This window comes from Bos grunniens, chromosome 17 (assembly GCF_055505025.1).
Source record: "Bos grunniens cultivar Pamir isolate PY7600 chromosome 17, Bosgru_T2T1.0, whole genome shotgun sequence".
NCBI classification, from domain to species: Eukaryota; Metazoa; Chordata; class Mammalia; order Artiodactyla; family Bovidae; genus Bos; species Bos grunniens.
Window position 1 is genome coordinate 53,419,964 of NC_141181.1, and position 21,437 is coordinate 53,441,400.

At 41.9% G+C, this 21,437-nt stretch overlaps 1 protein-coding gene across 45 annotated transcripts in view; it reads left to right on the top strand.

The window, feature by feature from the left end:
- Positions 1 to 21,437, top strand: part of CLIP1 (CAP-Gly domain containing linker protein 1) — a 145,425-nt gene that overhangs the window by 85,457 nt on the left and 38,531 nt on the right. For 16 of the 45 annotated variants that reach the window (XM_086347497.1, XM_086347522.1, XM_086347493.1 and 13 more), the window contains 8 exons: positions 465 to 525; positions 9,297 to 10,241; positions 12,224 to 12,340; positions 14,501 to 14,558; positions 15,746 to 15,829; positions 16,758 to 16,914; positions 18,760 to 18,925; positions 19,033 to 19,248. In XM_086347497.1, coding sequence (XP_086203623.1) covers positions 465 to 525; positions 9,297 to 10,241; positions 12,224 to 12,340; positions 14,501 to 14,558; positions 15,746 to 15,829; positions 16,758 to 16,914; positions 18,760 to 18,925; positions 19,033 to 19,248 — 1,804 coding nt within the window. Of the gene's footprint in view, positions 1 to 464; positions 526 to 1,960; positions 1,994 to 5,562; positions 5,668 to 9,296; positions 10,242 to 12,223; positions 12,341 to 14,500; positions 14,559 to 15,745; positions 15,830 to 16,757; positions 16,915 to 18,759; positions 18,926 to 19,032; positions 19,249 to 21,437 lie in introns of all 45 variants that reach the window. The other 29 variants (XM_086347482.1, XM_086347478.1, XM_086347511.1 and 26 more) reach the window with 3 other exon arrangements.

The window sequence follows — 21,437 nt, forward strand, 5'->3', positions numbered from 1 at the left end:
AATATCTGATGTGGGTGGTATAAAGACAGACTTGTTTTTTGTGCTACTTTCCCCGCTACGTTCTGTTACTGGAAGGCAGAAATTATAGACTTCCCTTCTCATACCTGTCTCTATGGTGATCAGACCTTTTCCTTCCAGGTTGATCTTGTCTTGATTAGATCCATTTCTGGTGGTTGTGACCTGGGGAACCAGTTGATTTTCTCAACTCTTCCCTTTCTGGGATCCATACCTGGTTAAAACTTTGGCATTTCCTAAATGGAGAAGAGCTCTTCTCCACTTTGTGGATTTATAAACCAGAGGCTTTAAAATGCATTTCTTCATTTTCTACATCTCTAAGGCATTTCTTTCCATCGTCATCTGCTAAATTCATCAGGACATTGATTTTACATATATAATTTGGGGAATAAGGCAGAGGTGTTCCTTAGTTAGTTTCTTAAGTATTTCGTTTTGATTTTATTCCACAGGAAGGTTGAGGACCTTCAGTTCCGGGTTGAAGAAGAATCGATTACTAAGGGCGATCTTGAGGTAAAACCCCACCAGCCATCTAAAGCTTCTGCGGGTGCGGTATTCAGAAATTTGGATAAAACCACTGTGGCCAGAACAGGCAGCAGAGAGGGTGGCAGGAATCCCCACCTCTGGGCTGTGGGCTATGGCTGAGGGGCTGCCTGCCCTCCAGCCTGTCACTATGCATCTCAACTCTGGTAGCCGGGTAAAATTTTCACTACCCTTTTCTCATGCTTCCAAATTTAAAACCTTGCATTGTAGTCAATCAAGTCATAAATCTGGCAGTGTGTCCTAAGTGAGACTCTACTTATTCTTCCCTTGATCAGAATGGCATTTTAAAGAGCATTTTTTATTTTATCATGATGGTTCAGAACACTCTCAGCTTTCCTTTTCTATTGAGCAGGATAAATCCTTTATAACCCTATAGAAAATAAATATATGTTATGGTAACTGATTTTTTAAAGTATTAGTAATTACCAGAAAAGAAAAAGCAATTTTTATTTCATGGCATACTTTAAATTCAGAGATTTTCCTTTAGCATCAACTTTTCTCATCTCTTAACAGTTATTCAGGACTTCCCAGGAGGCCCAGTAGTAAGGAACACACCTGCAGTGCAGGAGACCCGGGTTCGATCCCTGAGTCGGGAAGATCCCCTGGAGAAGGACATGGGAACCCACTCCAGTGTCCTTGCCTGGGAAATCCCGTGGACAGAGGGGCCTGGTGGGCTGCAGTCCATGGGGTCTCGAAGAGTCAGACATGACTTTGTGACTAAACGACGACAGTGATTCATATGAATTTTTTAATAAGACCCCAGAATTAAATGGCTTTGATGCTTTCAAACCACTGCTAGATGTATGACAAATGCAAATTTAAAAAATTTCAAATTTAGCAGATTTTTGGTACTTTAATCTGTAATATCTTAATAGAAGTTTCTTGTCTGTGCAGTTCTCAGAATACACATTTTTGCTACCATTGCGATTTTAGAGTCTACTGAATGCCCACCCCATGCTTGAATTTCAAAGCCCTTCCAAATAAGAAGGCTGATTTCTTTTGAAGTAAATGTATCTTTACAATCAACAAAGAGTAAGGGAAACATTTTCTGAGGTCTGCTGTTATAAGGCCCAGAATGTAATGGATTATGAGTAATTTTGACAGCTATCTTCCTCACTCATTTCATATAGAGTCACACTCCTTTAGTTGACTTCTGTGTTGTTCTCATCCATTTAAAAACACCCCAAAATCTCATTAGAAGTTTCATATCATCATCTAATTCATGTCAAATACAGCCTACAATGTTTTGAGGAGGAGCGAGTTAAAATATTGACGTCAGCACTAGATAGGCTAGTATGTCCGGTAAACATGTAATTAATCAAAGTTATGCTGAAACCCTAACACATATTGAAACTCTAGTTGAATGTCTCTTTTGTTGTTAATTTTTTTATTTTTTTACTGATAGCAAAAGAGCCAGATTTCTGAAGATCCTGAGAATGTAAGAGGGCACTTAACTGTATGGATACTTTCCTTGTTAACACAGATTGATTACAGATTAAAATGCTTATTGATACACTCAAATACTAACTGCATAATCTGACCTTGAGATATTGTTCTTAATATTTCTGTGCATGTGGCTTTCAAAGCAGTTACATTTGAATCCTGAAGAAATTGTATGTAATGACTAAGTTCTGTAAACCCATTTGTCTAACACACAGGCACATGTTTGTTCTATAAAGAATTTTGGCAAAAAGACAAGAATTATGTCTGGGGGCCCAACCTACTTCATTTAATTCATAAGGCCTCTAGTTTTAATAGAATTCTTCCAAAATATATGATAGCTGACCGAAACATAAAACATATTAGATGAAGTTGTTACAGAAATTCTGGGGTAAAATTTCCCCAAGTTTCATTTATTCCCATTAGAATAAAGGAACACGAGTCCCAGACTGATTGCCTTTTGTGTGAGCGCCTGCTGCTGGCCAATGGCTGCCAGTGCGGCTGACAAGAAATTCGACTTCCAGTTTGTTGGGTCAGTGTTTCCCCTAGTTGGTGAAGCTGGAGGCAAGCATTCTTCAGTGAGGACACTGTGTTTTAAATTTATTATTCTTAAATGTGTAATTGGAGGATAATTGCTTCACAATGTTGTGCTGGTTTCTGCTGTACAACAAAGTGAATCAGCTGTAAGTGTACATATATCCCGTCCCTCTAAATTTATTATTCTTGAAGTGAGATTTTTTTCTAGTAGCAGTGCCACAAGGTATGGAGATATTTTTGTTTTTTTTTTCTTCCTCCCTCTCTTTATTATCAAACACCCAATTCAGGTCTTACCAGACAGAGTGGCTCAGAAGCGATCTTACCAGAGTACTTAAAAGCATGGCCTCATGGCGCACCCTGCCGGCCAAGATGCCAATTGAAAAAAACCTGAAAGCTTCTTCCTCTTCTGATTGACCACCACAAGAGAAAGAGATTAAAACAAAGGATTTTTCTTCCCAGCAGCTGAAATAGACAACTCAAGACTGAATTTTTTTTTAAAGCCTCCGTTCCAAAGGGTTCCTTTTTGTGCAGCTACTTCAGTGATCTGGGTCTCTTCTCTGCTCCCAAAGTAGGCTCCTTCTGCTGCATCCAGAGTCAGTCTGCATGAGGCCTCCCTCCTGCCTCTCCTGTGCGCTTCTCGCAGAGCTTTGGCTTTCCCTCTCAACTCCCCCACCCTCCATGGCCCCAGGACGCTCCTCTTGGGATACTGTATCCTGGTCTAAGAAAGTAATAATCCTAAAAGCAGGGTGGGCCTATCCAGCCAAGCATTTCTGTGACATACAGGGAAGGACAGGGAGGCAGCTTGCTAGTTCCTTTTGCTGATGGCTGGCCAAGTGCAGTGCAGAGCCCAGATCGTCCGTGGGCACTCTCTCACCAGTCGGGAGACACCCAGAGGATCTTGGAATGGGGAGAAGATCACGTTCAGTGGGTATTTGCTTTTTATCTGGAAGTAGTAGCGACTTTTTGGGCTCCCCTGGTGGCTCAGACAGTAAAGAACCTGCCTGCAATGCGGGAGACCTGGGTTCGATCCCTGAGTCGGGACGATCCCCTGGAGAAGGGAACGTGTACCCACTCTGGTGTTCTTGGGGCTTCCCTGGTGGGAAGTGACCTTTTACCCAGAGGACACTGAACTCTGTGTCAAGAGAAGAAAGGTACTGTTGCCTTTGCTTCTTCCTGTTAATTTTGCACTTCTGTTCTTGCAACTGTGACCCCAATTATTAAAATGTAGATCTAGATGAGATTCTTTTTTTGTGAAAGCAGGTAAATTGAACAGCCTCTGTCTAAGGCACATCTGGGGCTTCCCAGGTGGCACAGTGGTAAAGAATCCACCTGCCAATGCAGGAGATGCGGGTTCGATCCCTGGATCGGGGAGATCCTCTGGAGGAGGCAGTGGCAACCCACTCCAGTATTCTTGCCTGGAAAATACCATGGACAGAGGAGCCTGGTGGGCTACACATTCATAGGGTCACAAACATTGGAACGTGACTCAGCAACTGAGCATACACACACAAGGCACATATAGATGAAGGGGACTCTCCAAACAATTAAGTTTCTTATTTTTATTTCATTATTTTGTTGAGTGTATAGACTGAAAGAAGCAAAGAATTTTTACAGAAATTTTTTTGTTTACTTTGAAAATATTCTATGATGGTTTTTTATACCTGGTTCATAAGCAAACTGACCCCTTGAATGCATTGAAATCCCTAGAGTACCCCTGGAGTGAGTAAAGATATTTATAGCATAAAAGATTCTACTTTCTGCTTAAGCTTTGCCCTGCTTTCTGTCACTTTAGGGTTTGTTGTCTTTTCCCTTATATTGTCCAGACAGAGCTATCCAACTAGTTAAAACCACAGAATAACCAGAAACTGCCGGGGGAAGGTCTGTCGACAGGTTTTATCAGTTGATTACATTGCTAACCTCTTCAGTTGGAGAGGTGAGTGGGAAAAGAGGTCCATTCAGACTGATCTAGATGATTTCAAGTTGATTAAGATTCTGCCACACTTAAGACTGTTAGAAAGAGATGGCCCTCTGGGTTCTGCATCAGGTTCCATCAAAATCTGAGGTTTTAAAACATGTGAGGATCTTACTGGCTCTTTTTGCATGGAGTTGAAACTCTTGCCTTTCTGTTGAGTCACCATGTTTCTTAGGTCTGAGCTGAGGCAAAATGATTGTTTTAGGATTAAGAGTATGAGCCCCTTCCCAGTTCCAGCTAAACTTTTCTCCTGCTTTGAGCTCCAGGGATGGAGGCTCTCAAGCATAACTGTCACTGAATTTTCTCCTTTAAATCTAATCCCCTTCCTCTTTTTTCCCTTGTGACGCTCTTTGGAAAGCCCACTTTAATGGCTCCTCACCTGTCATGTATGGGAATGTTGCTAAGAATCCCAGATCCTTCTCACTCATCTCAGCCAGCACCAGTGGTGTGGTTTCCTTAGCTCCAGTTCCTAGACTTCCTTCGTTAGGTTTAATACTTGACCCTTGCTCACATCAAATTGTATGCAGAAGTACAGAGATCTGTGCTAGGAACTTACCAACCAGATGTAGACTCATGACATTAATCTTGTCCATATTTGGGTGATGGATGTCCAGTTTGAGGGCCAATCTACTTTTTTAAGTCACTGAGTCAGTTACATACACATTAATGTCAAGTAGCTGTTGCGGGGAGGAGGGAAAATGATAGATTAGAGGAATATTAACTATTCTAATTTGTGCTGATAAACTTCACTTATCAATATAACTTATATTTGGCTGCATGCATCTGACACTTTTCATCTTGCCTCAGGTGTTTTCCATGTTTTCTTTCTCAGTAGACTAGCTCATGCCCCCTGCCCACCTCATCCTCTCGTCCATAGTGTTCATCGTCACCCCCCGCCTCTCCATCTCAGCCCACCCTCACCCTTCTCCATCACCCTTTCTGTTCACCCTTTGGCGGAAGGTACTGGTGGCTCAGCCTGCATGCCGCGCCCTTCTCCTCCTGTGCTGGCATGTCACGGTGGCACCGTTGTGTTTCTTCCTCTTCCTTTTTACTAACAGACGCAGACCAAACTGGAGCATGCCCGCATTAAGGAGCTTGAACAGAGCCTGCTCTTTGAAAAGACCAAAGCTGACAAACTCCAGAGGGAGTTAGAAGACACTAGGGTAATGGTTTTCACTATTTAACGAAGCCGATCCATGTTTGTGAACGATGGACCCCGCGGGTGACGGGCCCTGCAGTTGGCCTACAGCCCTGACCCAGTGGTTCGACTTGAGTCTGCTGGTCCTGGTACCGCCCAGGTCCTCATGGGTGTAGGCTGATGGGTGGGCCCAGGTGCTTTACGTCGAACCTTTTGTCCAAGGTGAAGATTCATTCCTTTGGTTAATTTGGCCAAAATCATCATCTAAAGTCTGCAGCTATGCAGACTGCGTGGACAGCTACAGCTGCATTTGCGGGTCTTTGTATGAATACCAGGAAATAACCTTTCTCCTGTTTGCCACCAGCAGTCAATTGTCCTCTTGTTCTCATATTCCTAGTGGGTTTTCTAAGTAATTTTTTTGTTATTGTTTTACTTTAGCTCTCTTTTTCTGCCTTCTTCCCTGACCTCTTGGGTGAAGAGAATGGAAAACATTGGCTCCTTTTAAAGAGAGTTAAAGATTTTCACCCCAATTTTTTTTTTCCCTTGGCACCTGATCTCTTTGTATTTCTGTTACCCAGTAGGTTAAATTCTCAGTGGTCAGGAGGGAAAAGTGTGTTGGGAACAGAATGACTTCTGCCAACCCCCAGCTCACAGTGTTTGGCCCTAGGAGGCAGTGCATTAGTCATGTGTTCACTGAAAAATGAAAAAAGTGACATTTCTTTATATATACACTATTCCCAGCACTTTACAAATGTTAACTTAGTCTCACCACAGTCCCACGAGGGAGGTAGTAGCATTGTCCCCATTTTACAGATGAGTGACACTGAGGCACGGAGAGGTTAACTAATATTCCCAGCTCACACAGCTAATAGAGATAGTGGGGCCAGGATTTGCATTTGGGCCATTTGACCCCAAAGTCTGTGCTCTTAACCACTACAGGATGGAGTCTGTCTATTACAGAAGTCGTTTTGTGCTAAAAGATTTAAGAACTAATCTGAGTCACATATAAGAAAACATGTATGTATGTATACCTTTTAAATCCTGAATTTGACTGTCAGTAGCTAAATCACCAAGATCCTTAATTTTAAAATTTCAAAAATTATTGTCTCTAATCAAATTTGGTATCCTGATTTTTTTCTTTTGAATTATTAGTGTTTGTAAAAAAGTCTCTTCTCAAGAAATCATTAATCTAAAAAAATCTAGAAAATCAAGTCATTTTTCTTCTCTAAGTCATAAGTTTTTTATTTTTTAAGAAGAAAGAAAATGTTCTTAGTTGGCCTCAAAACTAAAGATGTCTTCTGTGTATTTGGTAAGGAAAAAAATCCTGGTAATTTGGTGCCAGGCATTTGTTACCTGAGAGTCAGACTTGATCTGGGAAATACAAGGGACTGATAGGGAGACTGAGCCCCTGTGGTGTGGCTGGCTACTGAAGCAAGGGTTTGTTGTTTTTTTTTTTTTAACTTCTGAAGTGCTCTCCTATACAGCTTTGTCAGCAAACAATTTTTTTTTTTTAATTTTCTGTGGATAAGAAAGCATCCATTCACAGCACGATTTATTCAAGTATTTCAGATTCAAACTGTTGCCTTTCTGTAACAGTCCTGTTGATCCTCACTCTCGGTCTGCCAAGTATGGAACTAACTACTGACCCATATAAATTTCCCATCACCCACATTCCTTTTTGGGAAGTGCTATAAAATTTCTCTAAGCCAGTAAGCCCAGTTTATAAACAGTGTGCTTGGTGCTGTAGAGACATTAGCAAGAATAAGAAACAGTAACCTGACTTTTATGGTGGGAAAGGCAGACACAGATAGTTTCGCCCCGGGGCAGATTTGGGGAAATAAAAAATAGAAGTGCTGTGAAAATGCTCCACAATCAAATTATTATTTTCCCTCATTTTTTACTTGGCATTTCCTTAGTTTGACTGTTTTGTTGTGACTGATTAAGAATTAGTGCCCTGTTGGGTTCAATTTATTTGTATTATAGACATCGTAGCAATGGAGTTTAATAATGTACCTTATTTTGTGGTAACAAGCTCTCCGAGTCCTCACCTCCCCACCTCCACCCCAGGAAAAGCTAAGTCAATGAATTACCATCTTTCAAATACCTACAATCCTGAAACACAATTACAGCCAGCTCTGAAATGTCCAGTGACTTGATCATGCAGTCTTGGGAGTCCCAAGTGCTTTATTTTCTTGTTCATGGTCAACCCTTTAGTCTTTATCCACCTCACAGCCTGTGTTTGGGCCAAGGGGCTGAAGGACGCATACATCCATTGCCTCCTGTCCTGTTAAAGGCAGTGAGGGAACGAGCCTTCACCCTGCAGGACATTTGATCTGTGGAATTTGGGACTCACTGATGTCTTGAAATCATTCAAGATCCCCTTCTATTTCCCAGGTTAGCCCAATAAATATTTTTTATGCCCGAAGCTACCATTTCCCACATTTTTTGTGCACCGAACTGATTGTCTATCAGACAACAGAGAGAAATAGCTTCCTAAGAATAAAAGGACGCAGGTTAGGAAGATGGTTTTCCTCATCCTGGGGTACAAGTTTAAATAACAGTAGATTCCTAGGTTCTGTCCCCAAGCTCAGGTAGAATCAGCGTGTGTGGGCCTGCGAACGCATATCCCTGGTGACTCGTGCACACACTAAGGTCAGAGAACCACTGGGTTAGGGCAGCGACACATGTACGCAAGACGGTGAACGATTACAAACTCTAAAAGGGGGAGGGATTCTGTGTAAGATTCTTACGTATCATTGCAGGTAAGTAACCATTTTTTCCTTGTCCTTTCTTAAAAAAAAGTCTAGTCAATTTGTTCTTCTTTATCCACTTGAGGCTTTTTTTCTCCAGTTGTTGTGGTATTCACTGAAACATTTCCTAGGTAATTTTATGCCAGTGCTACCCAATAGAATTATGACATGAGCCACAGATGTTTTATAATTTAAAAATTTCTGGTACCCACATTAACATGCGTAGGTTAAAAGGAACAGGTGAAATTAATAACATTTTATTTAAACCAATATATCCAAACTATTATCATTTCATCATATAATCAGCATAAGAAATTGTTAACAAGATATGTTCTGTTTTTCCCCAAGTCATTATTTGATGTATATGTGACTCTCACAGCCTCGTTTCAAGTGCTGAGTAGCTGTATGTGGCTTATGGCCACTAACTGGACAGCACACTTCCGTAAAGTCACTGCCAACAGATAGAGAAGCGTTTATACCCCTTGGGTAGAGTAGGCAAAACAAAGATTCTCCTTCCAGAAGGCAAATATATAAGAACTTTGAAAGGTGCTGTTTATATTAACTAACTATAGTTAATGGGTACTCTTCTTGATTTAAGGTTCTTTAGAGGGAAAAGAGTTATTTGGGGGGTGAGTTAAGCTCAATAAAATTCAGTTTTATTTTCCTTTAGCATCTCAAAATGGTGAAAAGTTTGCCAAAGACTGTAATTGGACTATATTTTGAATTGGAGTGTCTAGAACCAGGCTTAAGCCACAGTCAGGCCTGGATTGACACATAGACATTCTCGGTGGCTTGACTGGTGCCTGAGATGGGGTAGTCCCTAAAGATCTCCAAGGTTAGAGAAAATCATCAGTGATTCATCCTTTAAATGGTCTCTTCTTTCTCCTTGACTGCTGCTAACTAGGTGGCCACGGTGTCAGAAAAGTCCCGCATCATGGAACTCGAAAAAGACCTCGCATTGCGAGTGCAGGAGGTAGCTGAGCTGCGGAGGCGGCTGGAGTCCAATAAGCCAGCTGGGGATGTGGACATGTCACTGTCCCTCTTGCAAGAGATCAGCGCTTTGCAGGAGAAGTTAGAAGCCACCCATAGTGACCACCAGAAAGAAGTCGCTTCTCTGAAGGAGCATTTTGGAGCCCGGGAAGAAATGCATCAGAAGGAGTTAAAGGTTCTGCAGGCCGCCACAGAGAAGCTTTCCAAAGAGAATGAGTCCCTGAAAAGCAAACTCGACCATGCCAACAAGGAGAATTCAGACGTGATCGCCCTGTGGAAGTCTAAGCTGGAGACAGCCATCGCGTCCCACCAGCAGGCCATGGAGGAGCTGAAGGTGTCCTTCAGCAAGGGGGTCGGCACCGAGACAGCCGAATTCGCCGAGTTAAAAACGCAGATAGAGAAAATGAGACTGGACTACCAGCAGGAAATAGAAAATCTGCAGAACAAGCAAGACTCAGAAAGGTCTGCTCACATGAAAGAGCTCGAAGCCCTAAGGGCTAAGCTGATGCAGGTCATTAAAGAGAAGGAGAACAGTCTGGAAGCCATCCAGTCGAAGTTGGACAAAGCGGAAGAGCAGCACCTAGTAGAAATGGAGGACACCTTAAACAAACTGCAGGAAGCCGAGCTAAAGGTAAAGGAGCTAGAGGTGCTACAAGCCAAATGCAATGAGCAAACCAAGGTTATTGATCATTTTACATCACAGCTCAAGGCTGCCGAAGAAAAGCTCTCAGACCTTGATGCGCTTCAGAAAGCCAGCTCCGAAGGTAAATTGGAAATCGAGAACCTCAGACAGCAGCTTGAGGCAGCTGAGAAACAGATTAAAAACTTAGAGATTGAAAAGGATGCTGAAAGCAGCAAGGTTTGTAGCAACATCCTCTGTCTTTTTTTTTTCCCTCCATTTCTTATCTTGCGTTGTACCTTATTTTTCAGTTGAGGTCATTCATCCTTCAAACTCCTGACTTAGTTAAAACTGGTGCTGACCTAATTTCCCATATGAGTGGAGTATCTTCTGAGCATCTTGAGTATGGTTTCATCTGAGGAGATTAGAGAAAATAATGACTCAGGGATAGATTCTGGTTTCCTCGTATCAGAATACTTTATTATTGGGTTGGCCAAACAGTTCATTCTTGTCTTTCCATTAACATCTTACGGAAAAACTTGAACTAACTTTTTGACCAACCTGATACTTTATCTCTGGACTTGCTGTCATCTCTTGTTTCAGCTTGATTCCAGTCTATAAACTCTTTTGAAAATAGAGAACTCCCCAAAATGATGGTGTTGAGGTAAATGAATTGAATATATAAGAAGCTTAAAAGATAATCTCATCCTTACCCATTGCCTGTCTGTTGAGTCATGTGGAGGCTTCCCAGGTGGCTCAGTGGTAAAGAATGCATCTCCCAACACAAGAGACATGGGTTCAGTCCTTGGGTCAGGTAGATCCCCTGTGGAAGGAAATGGCAACCCACCCCCTTATTCTTGCCTGGAAAATCCCATGGACAGAGGAGCCTGGTGGGCTATAGTCCATGGGGTCGCAAAAGAGTCAGACCTGACTTAGTGACTAAATAACAAGAGTCACAGGTAAAACAGAATGTGAACTCTGAGTGCACTTGACTCTTGTAAATTAACATGCTATGATCAATAAGAGTCACAGCAAAATGAAGGTTAAGAGCCCGGATCCCTCCACATTGCTACTTATTCTCATTGGGGTTTTTTCCTACGTCCCAGTGAGAGCAAGGTCTATTCCTTGCTCTTTGGAGGATACACTGGACAAGTGTGCTTTTGACCAAGGCATAGGAAATGATAAGAAACCTTTGCCAGCTACATTTCTTACTAACTAGCCTTGTTAAATGTCATAGTCATTTTTAACTGTTGTTCAAGGAAGGAATCCTCTTTCCCAGTCCTCCTGCCACTAGCTCAGGCACTGGCACTGATGCTGAATGTTCTGAGCTTTTTGTGGGAGAAGCTGCTCTATTGGCAAAGAAGGAAGGGTTGTGATGGTTAAATGGGGAGAGGTGAGGACAGACGAATGGCAAAGATTGCTAAGTAACCTTAGCCAAGGATGACAAGCCCAGAAAATTTTTCTCCAGTCTCCTCATTTGGTTTTAAACTACCAATCCAAACACAGAAATTAAATTAATAAAGAATATGTAGCTAATGGTTGGTCTGCTTTTTTACATGAAGATTCAGTGAAAGCCAATTTTTCTGATGGCTGTTGTCTAGTACATGTTTAAAGTTTTGTTTTACGTGTTGAAAAACTTCAAGCATGTACAAAATACAGAAAATGAAATACAGTCACATGAATCTACTACCATTCCTATCTTACGGTCTTTAAAAATCCAGAAAGTGAAACTGCTCAACCGTCTCATTTAGAAAGTAAGCTGCTGGGACTTCCTGGGTGGTCCAGTGGTTAAGAATCTACCTGCCAATGCAGGAGACACGAGTTCGATCCCTGATCTGGGTACTTGAATCCGAAATGTTCCGGGGCAGCTAGGCCTGTGTGCCACAAAAAAGAAAAAAAAAATACAGTAAACATCTATATTTTCTGTTTTAGATCGTGCTGATAGTCCAGATTTAGGTATAGAAAAATACTGTATTTTGATTATTTAAAAATAGCCGTGGACAGTCTTATCTAGCTCTGGTTGTGTGACAAGTCATTGGCTTCTTAGAACTAAAAGCAACAACACTAAAATGACTTTTACCCATGCCTTTATTCCTTTCAGTTTTGTTTGGTTGTGTTTGTTTCTCATACATTTTTTTCATATTTGTCTTATGTTTTCTTTCTCATTCCTTTTTGTTTCCTTTGGTCCATTGGCTTCTGTACCATGTAACTCTGTCTGGTAGGCTAGTAGCATCACCAAAGAGCTGCAGGGAAAAGAGCTAATGCTTAATAACCTTCAGGAAAACTTGAGTGAAGTCAGTCGAGTGAAAGAGGCTTTGGAAAAAGAACTGCAGACTTTGGTAAGTACCTGTCAGGAATCTGAATCTCAGGGTTTCTGGCCAATTTGAATCATTCCTGTTTTAAAAAAACACACGAAAATTTCTATAAAGAAAGAAGTATGGCACCTATTTCCTTTCTTTTGCAAAGTATTGATTGGCTGATAATCAGGGGAATTGGATCAAACCCAAACTAGCAATAAAGGTAAGTATTGCTTTTTTTAAAATCTGTCCTTTGCCTCTGGTAATGCATTGACGTTTTGACATGTTGCTGACCACTTAGTTTCACTAAACACGGGGGCCTTCCAAGTTATGTTAGGTTTCATGTGTAGCTCTTGCCCTGTGCCTTGTCCTCCCTGCCCTGAGACAGCAAAGCCGGCAAGCTCCCTGGGTCACAGGCATCCTCCGTTAGCAAGGCAGTGATGTTTGTGTGTGCTCGGTCGTGTCCGACTCTCTGTGACCCCATGGACCGTAGCCCACCAGGCTCCTCTGTCCATGGGATGCTCTAGGCAAGAATGCTGGAATGGGAGGTCTTCATGTGCCTTCTTGCTTTCCACTTTTTATACCTCTGTGCTAATAGCAGTGGTGGGATAAAGGTGTTTTGATATTTTTTTGATTTAAATGCCAGTATTACATATTTCTACTTTTTAAAATGTTAATACGTAGTTAACTGCACTATTCATTATGATAGCTACCATCCACTTGGCTCTATAAATTTGAATTAATTAAAATTTAATAAAATATAAAATTCGAGACTTTCCTCGTGGTCCAGTGGCTAAGACTCCACATTCCTAATGCAGAGGGCCCAGGTTTGATCCCTGATCAGGGAACTAGATCCCATGTGTTCCAACTAAGAGTTTGCATGCTGCGACTAAGACCTGGTGCAGCCAAATAAATATTTTTAAAAATACAGAAAATTCAGTTCCTCCATTGTGCCAGTCACATTTTAAGGGCTTGATAACTCCACGTGGCCAGTGGCTGCCAACTGACCAACACTATCATTGTAGAGAGTTCTGACGAACCCCCAGTTTTGATGCATAGTATTTCAGGTACATTTTGAGAAAAGTTGGCCTGGAGATTACCATTTTTTAATATAGTGTCCTTTAAGAAAATGCATTTGGGGTGTCGTGCCATTTCTCTGCCCTCCTCCCCAAACTTTCAGGATGTCTTACTGTTTGTTTTTCAAGTTAGAGTATTTCTCTGTGTCCTCTGAAGAGAAAACATGCCTCCTGAAGTCTGGCCTTGGGAATAACGCAGGTGGACAACCTGTGGGCTTTGATGGGCTTGTGGTTTGTGAGCCCATTTTTTAAATCAAATATTCATTTAAAAATTCACTTGGTGTCTCTAGCTCAGAATTCATCTCAGGAGAATCAGGAGAGGGGTTTTATCCTGCCCTCCTGTCATATTTAGAAAAGATAGTGAGTGAGCGATGGACTTTTTAATGTAAAGTAGTTGACACAGATCTAGTTTCCAGATACTAGGTTCTAATTTTTCTTAGATGTAAAACATGCAAGAACTCAGATCCCCAGACGTAGAAAACAAACTTACGGTTACCAAAGTGGAAAGGTGGGAGAAAGAGATAAGTTAGGAGCTTATCATTGTCGTATACACATGACTATATAAAAAATAGATAACCAACAAGGACCTAGTATAGCACAGGGAGCTATACTCAATGTTTTGTAATAACCTATAAAAGAGTTTGAAAAAGAATAGATAGTTGTGTGTATATAACAGAATAACTTTTCTGTACACCTGAAACTAACATAGCATTATAAATCAACTAAACTTCCAAAAAAATATATTAAAAAAAAATTCTGAACCCTGTTTGCTGTCTCAGGCAGATTTCTGGAGAAGTTCTGCTACTTGAGGGTAGCAACATGCAGAAAAAGTATACGCGTGGCACCACATGTACATACGCACACGTGCATGTACTGACATAAGTGTGCATATCCATACACATATACAGACATATGTGCATGCCCAGGCAGGCACACAGACACAAACCTCGTTCACTCGTGTGCACACATGCATGGTACGCATATGGTAGTAATTGACACCTACATGTTTTAAGCATAAGTTAGCTTTAATGAAACAAAACTAGCAACAAAAAATAATGTTACAGTTATTGAAACTTTTTATAATTTGAGATCTGTCTATTCTGAACGTCTGATTGTTTTTCTTTAGAAAGAAAAGTTTGCTGATGCTTCAGAGGAGGCAGTCTCTTTTCAGAGAAGTATGCAAGGTACGTCTCACTAACATAAGAGCACTTTAGAGGAGGTCATGTCTTCAAGCGGGAGCCAGTCTTCAGCTCAAATAAAGTTCCTGCAGTGCATAGTAACACTACATTCCCTTGGCTTCTTAAAGCCTCAAATTCCAATTAATTCGTTTTATTTTTTTGTGAGCAGTATGAAATGTATACGGGTTTATTTTCAGTTTATCCCCTTCTACATTATACCTACTATTAGATGCCAATATGTCTAACACATTAAAATATTTCCACATAAAAAAAAAATTGAAAGGCATCATCACTTCTCTTATACTATCACCAAGTCAACCAAGCTGTGTCAGCCTTCAGTCCATGCCTTCAGCCTCCTTTCCTCACCATCCTGAAGTCCCAACATGTTCTTAGTACTGGAAAGAGCCAACATCACCATCCAGACACAGCTTACCTTCCCAAACTGCTGTCACTTCTGCAGCCTAATCATTTCACCTGGAATCTATCCTGCCTTCTAGAAATATACAGTCCAGTTGTATTAAAAAACTCACCCCTGTCAAATATACCCAAGACACATTGAGTAAGAACAGGAGGTTACACAATAGTATATACTCCATGGTTCCATTTATACAAACCTATGGGTGCCATTTCCTACTCCACGGGATCTTCCTGACTCAGGGGTTGAACTTTCATTAATTACATCCCCTTGGCAGGTAGATTCTTTATGACTAGCACCACCAGGAAAGCTCATACAGAACTATATGCACATATATTCAGCACTAACCCCCAACACAGATGTTTGAATGGATCATGTCCACGATATTTCTAGTAATGAACTCTGGGTGACTCCCATTAATTCTTTCTTCTTTTTGACCTAAAGCTTGATGCATGTTAAAATGTAGATGTACTTGGGTAAAGTATCATCTTACTTAAGCTTCAGTCATTGGCAGCTCTATTGAGTTTTAAGTGGAAGGAGGCAAGAGATCCCTGGAGAATGGATGTTCAGTGCCTACCTAATCTTCAGATCTGGGGAGACAGAAAATTGCTTGCTTGCTTGCTTCTTTTATATAGTGGTTTGGTTTCTAATGGGATTCTTAAGTATTCCCGTGACCCCAAATCTCAAACTTTTGATTTGATTTGATTATAAGACAATCAAGCTTTAGGTGGCCTATTAACTCTGAGATGTATTAAACTTTTAACTTAATCCCAAATAGAAACTGTAAATAAATTACATCAAAAAGAGGAACAGTTTAACGCACTGTCTTCCGAACTGGAGAAGTTGAGAGAAAATTTAACAGGTAAGAACACATCTCTGGTTATTATAAACGTTAAATATAGTAGGCTTCCTAGGATTTGAGATTGTTTTAGTGTGTGGTTACAATGTATCTACTGTTCAAGCATAAAGTCTTTGCTCATTGTGTTCTCTTGCGATGAAATCTTGTTGGAGGTCTGTAAACCGCAGCAAATCCTCTCTGCCTTGCTTTCAAACAAGTCAGAATCCACCACACCTCACCACTCCCAGTGCTGCCCTTCATCCCAGCTAGCCAGCATCTTTAATCTGAGCTGTAGTAACAGCTGGCCACCTGGGCTGCCCACTTCTGCTCTTGCCCCCTTCAGTCTTCTCTTAGCATAGCAGCCAAAGAGATGCTTTCAACTTTAAGTCAGCTCATGTCACATCTCTGCTCAAGGTGGCCCAGTGGCACCCATCTCGCTCAGAGTAAAGGCTGTGGTCCTCAGCTCCCGTCAGGTCCTGTTGCCTTTCTGATTTCCTCCTGTGCTGTTTTTCCCCAGGTTCCTTCCACTGCAGCCGTATCTGCCTCCTTGGTGATACTCGATTGTGAAGCATGTTCCTGCGTCAGGGCCTTTGCACCTGCTTTTCTTCTGTCTGCATTTCTCTTCCCTCATTTCCCCTAGGGTTTTACTTAAATGTCACTATCTCAGAGAGGCTCTTTCTAAGATTTCACACTCCCCAGCTTCCTTCCTGGCTCCTGTCTCTGCTTGTATTCTTTTCCCCCTCTTAGCACTTACCACTCTCTAATATATGATTTGTTCTCTTTCTTGTTCATTGTCTCTCTTCTTTGCTAGAATATAATTTTCATGAGAGCAGGGATTGCTATGTACAGATATTCCCAGAGCAAGTTTTGGCATACAGAATGTAGTTAATATGTTGTTGTTGATTATAACACAACAGCTCTATTTTTTTTCTATATATATATATATATTCAGATATGGAGGCAAAATTTAGAGAGAGAGATGAAAGGGAAGAGCAGCTGATAAAGGCGAAAGAAAAACTGGAAAATGACATTGCAGCAATAATGAAAATGTCTGGAGACAATTCTTCTCAGCTGACAAAAATGAATGACGAACTACGTCTGAAAGAAAGGTATGTATGAGTATTAATAAGAGCGCCTGCTTTAGGTTAGGCTCTCAAGGAAGGTCTAGATGGGAGGAGAGCCAAACTCTTCAGGATAGTTATGTTTTAAAAGTTGCCTGTCTCTCATCCTTTATTGTCTCAGTGTATCCTTGAATCAATTATTTAACCTTCTAAGGGGAAGGTAGTAGTTTACCAATGGCAATAACATCTTTAAAAAAAAATTTTTTTTTAATTTATTAATTTGGCTGTGCTGGGTCTTAATTGCGACGTGTGGACTCTTAGTTGTAGCTTGTGGGATCTAGTTCCCTGACCAAGGATCGAACCCAGACCCCCTGCATTGTGAGCGTGGAGTCTTAGCTCACACCAGGACCACCAGGGAAGTCCCAGGCAGTAACATCTTTTACAGGCAGTTTAAAATATTTTTAACTTATTGCAGTGTAACGATAGATAACAATTATGAAGGGCTGACCGTATGCCACATGGTATGCTGACCACTTTGTATAGAGTATATTTTTCTGATAATCCCACGAGCTGAGTGTATTATTGTTCCCATATTAAAGAAAAAGAAATCGAGGCATAATGAGGTTAGGCAACTTCCCTGAGGTTTCAAGTCTAGGCAAGTTCTGGTCCCAGCGCCCTTGCTGCCCTTGATCACTACACCGTACTTCTTCAGGGCTAAAGCTTCTTTCATCTAACTCTCTGTTCTTGTCTTTATTCTGAGGGTCTTGTTGCTTTGATTTGTGTTAATGGCTGCTGTATAAAAATCAAATGTTTATTTTATAAGGCACATTTTTTAGAAGACATGTTAGCACCATTAGACTTCTGATTCTGAAAGTGGTAACACCTGGCAGTTATGTTTACATCCAGCCATGCGAGGGCTTCCCTGGTGGTCCAATGGTTAAGACTGTTCCATTAATGCGCTTCCATCGCAGGGGGCACAGGCTCGATCCCTGGTCCAGGACCTAAGATCCCACATGGCGTGAGGTGTGGCCAAAAAATAACAACAAAAGCATTCGGCCGAGCACTCCCACCCGGCTCAGCGGTGGGGGGTGACGGGCACTGGACCTGGGTTGCCTGGCTCTGGTCAGACTTGCCGCGAGGCAGTCACAGCTGCCAGGGGGTTGTGGCGCAGAGCCTTGGAGAAGTTCCGTTTCTGTCGGTGTTTTATCCAGGGTTTCCATCCAAGTTTCCCTCCTCTGATCTATGAGACAGCTGATGGCCCTCATACATCTTCAGTGGACCACAAGGTTATCTTTAAGCTAGAACTTCAAATTATTTATTGTTATTTTCATATCTGCATTCTGAAGCGGCACCCAAATGAGTCTTGAATATTCTAGTCTGCTAAAATTTGGAAACCTCTAAGTACTTAATACGTTTCCTTTTCGCTCATCTCTCTGCATTGATCTATGTGCTGTGCTGTGCTCAGTCGTGTTTGACTCTTTGCGACCCTATGGACTGTAGCCCGCCAGGCTCCTCTGTCCATGGGATTCTCTAGACAAGAATACTGGAGTGGGTTGCCGTGCCCTCCTCCAGAGGATCTTGTCGACCCAGGGATCGAACCCAGGTCTCCTCCATTAGAGGCAGATTCGTTACCGTCTGAGCTGGACATAAAATAATAAACGTTCACACTAAGAGTAGTTGTTACTCTAAGGTATTTATAACCATCACAGTCGTTAAAAAGTATGCTTCTGGACAAGTCAAGGTTTTTTTTTTTTTTTTTTTATTCTAGATGTTATTGCTCATAACATTTATCATCATTAAGCCAATTATTATCAATATTATCTTTTAAAGTATAACTCAGGATTTAAAGTACTCTTGGAAAAATCTGACGCTTCGTTTTGAAATTCCTTCTAGAAATGTAGAAGAATTACAGCTGAAACTAACCAAGGCTAATGAAAACGCAAGCCTTCTGCAGAAAAGTATTGGGGAAGTAACTCTCAAAGCTGAACAGAGTCAGAAAGAAGCAGCTAAAAAGCATGAGGAAGAAAAGAAAGAACTGCTGAGAAAACTGTCAGACCTGGTAAGGAGAGAGAGAGTCAGTGGGACTGGTGGCCAGCAGGGGCAGAGTGGGTGGCTGGCAGGACAGCTGTGGCCAGGTGAATTCCTCCTGACATGGGGTATCTGCAGGAAAAGAAGATGGAAATGAGCCGGAACGAGTGTCAAGATCTGAAAGCCAGGTACGAGGAAGCCAGTTCAGAGAGCAGAGCCAAGCACGAAGATGTCCTGCAGAACCTCCACAAGCTGCTACGGGACACAGAGGAGCGGCTGAAGGCCGCACAGGAGGAGAACCGCGAGCTGCTGCAGAAGCTGGAGGAGCTGGGGAAGCAAGCCGACAGAGCCAGAGTATGTGGTGGGGAGGACTGTGTGCCCCAGTATAGTGAGCTCTGCATCCCGTGTCAAGGTTGTAAGGGTGCTTAGAAAGCAGCAGCACATGGAATGGGTTCAGTGGCCTTCAGAGCGCATGGCAGGAGGGTGAATGACGTCTCCTGTGGCTTCAAGTGTTTTGTACCAGGCGCTCTTCCTTCTCAGGGTTGGTGGTGGCTACAGGTCTTTCCACCCTGAATGCACTGTGTAGCCATCACCCCCTACGCTGCTTCACAAAGAGCCTTCTGTTGCCTGAGCTCTGTCCGTCTGCTCGTAATAGACTCTCTGTCGCAGAAAAGCATGTCCCTCTAGTCTTGGCCATCTTGCTGCCACCTTGCACCAGGGTTAGGAGAGACATCGTGCAGAAAAGCAAGAGACAGAGGCCATGCATGAGGCAGGTGGGCAGGGAATGGAGCCCGGTTGGAAGAACAGAGGAAAAAATCAGAAGGGAGACCTCTGGAGACGGCTTTCGTATGTCCCCAGGAAAGCACTGAAAGCTTATTAACAAGGAGGTTGGACTGAAGGGCTGTGAGAAAATATCCTACTACTGAGTAGAGTAGAACTCGATACATTGAATGTTATTCTATGGTATCAGGATCGTGTCAGTGTCCCAATATGTTTTCTGACCCTCTTACTGCTATTTAAATTGCTCAAAGAAAAGTAAATTATTGTCTTTAATTGTTTTTAATGTATCAGAGAAATGTTTATATACATGTAGGAGTTGAGTAGAATAAAATACAGAAGAATACATGTAGGACTTAAAACAGATCCCTGATACTGGGAATGACTGTGGGCAGAAGGAAAAGGGGGTGACAGAGGATGAGATGATTGGATGGCATCACCAACTCAATGGACATGAGTTTGAGCAAGCTCCAGGAGATAGTGAAGGACAGGGAAGCCTGGCGTGCTACAGTTCATGGGGTCACCAAGAGTCAGACATGACTCAGCGACTGAACAACAGCAAAACAGATCCCTTTTAAATTAAATGGAACACATCATAATATACGTCATGTGTGAAAGTGAAAGATGCTCATTCATGTCCGATTCTTTGCAACCCCATGGACTATACAGTCCATGGAATTCTCCAGGCCAGAATACTAGAGTGGGTAGCCTTTCCCTTCTCCAGGGGATCTTCCCAACCCAGAGATCGAACCCAGGTCTCCTGCATTGCAGGCAGATTCTTTACCAGCTCAGCTACCAGGGAAGCTATATGCTGCCCATCAAGGCTTTCTCTTTCCCCTGTGAAATATCTCCAGTTTTATGAAACATTTAACACTGGATATAATTTCCGGAATTTTGGACTTTGAGGCTCCCTTTATCTTGGTAGACACCAGTTTTCTAATGTTTCCCTTAAAATGCTGTAGCCTGACCAAACCACAGCATTCTAGAGGTTTGTGTAAAGCCCCATTAATTTTGTTTGTTGTTGTTTTCGTCAGGATCATTTGGTTAAAATGCCAGAATTGTTTCCCTTCCAAAGTAGTCTGAATATCTGATTTCTGTGAACCTCGGTGTTTGTCAGCAGCAAGGGCTCAGCAAACACTTTTGAGAGCTGATGAATCCTTCAGATGTTTTCCCCAGGAAAATTGATATACACACTCAAGCCGTTTTGGGTGAAATCTCAGGAAGTTCATGGAGCCCACGATGCTCCCATGTTCCCTAATTTAATTGCCAAACTATGCCATGCCATCCAGTACAGTAGGCCCTGGACGCATGTGGCCATTTAAATTTTAACTAGTTCAAGTTATAAATTCCCCTTCTCAGTCGCACGTGCCACTCATGTGGCTAGTGGCTACCACAATGGACAGTGCAGATCAAATCCTTTTACATCATGGCAGAAAGTTCTGGACAGCACTGGTAGACACTGTGGTCAGTTTATTTTATAAACCAGTACTTTTTTTAAAAGCCCATTTATTTTGGTCATCAAAGCCTAGCAAATTAGTCTGCATTTTAGTTACATGTATCATTGGGACTAAATCAGTTTCAGACCAGGTTCTTTAGTAAGGGTCTGTTAGTTTGAAAGGCAACAGTTTATAACACCTCCTCCCTCTTCCCTTTTTTGGTTAAAATATACTTTTTGTAGTTCTTTGGATTGTGTTTTTAAAAATTCTTCTATGAATCTCTCCTACAATAGAAATTACTGGATAATTGGGAACGGCAGGAAAAGAATC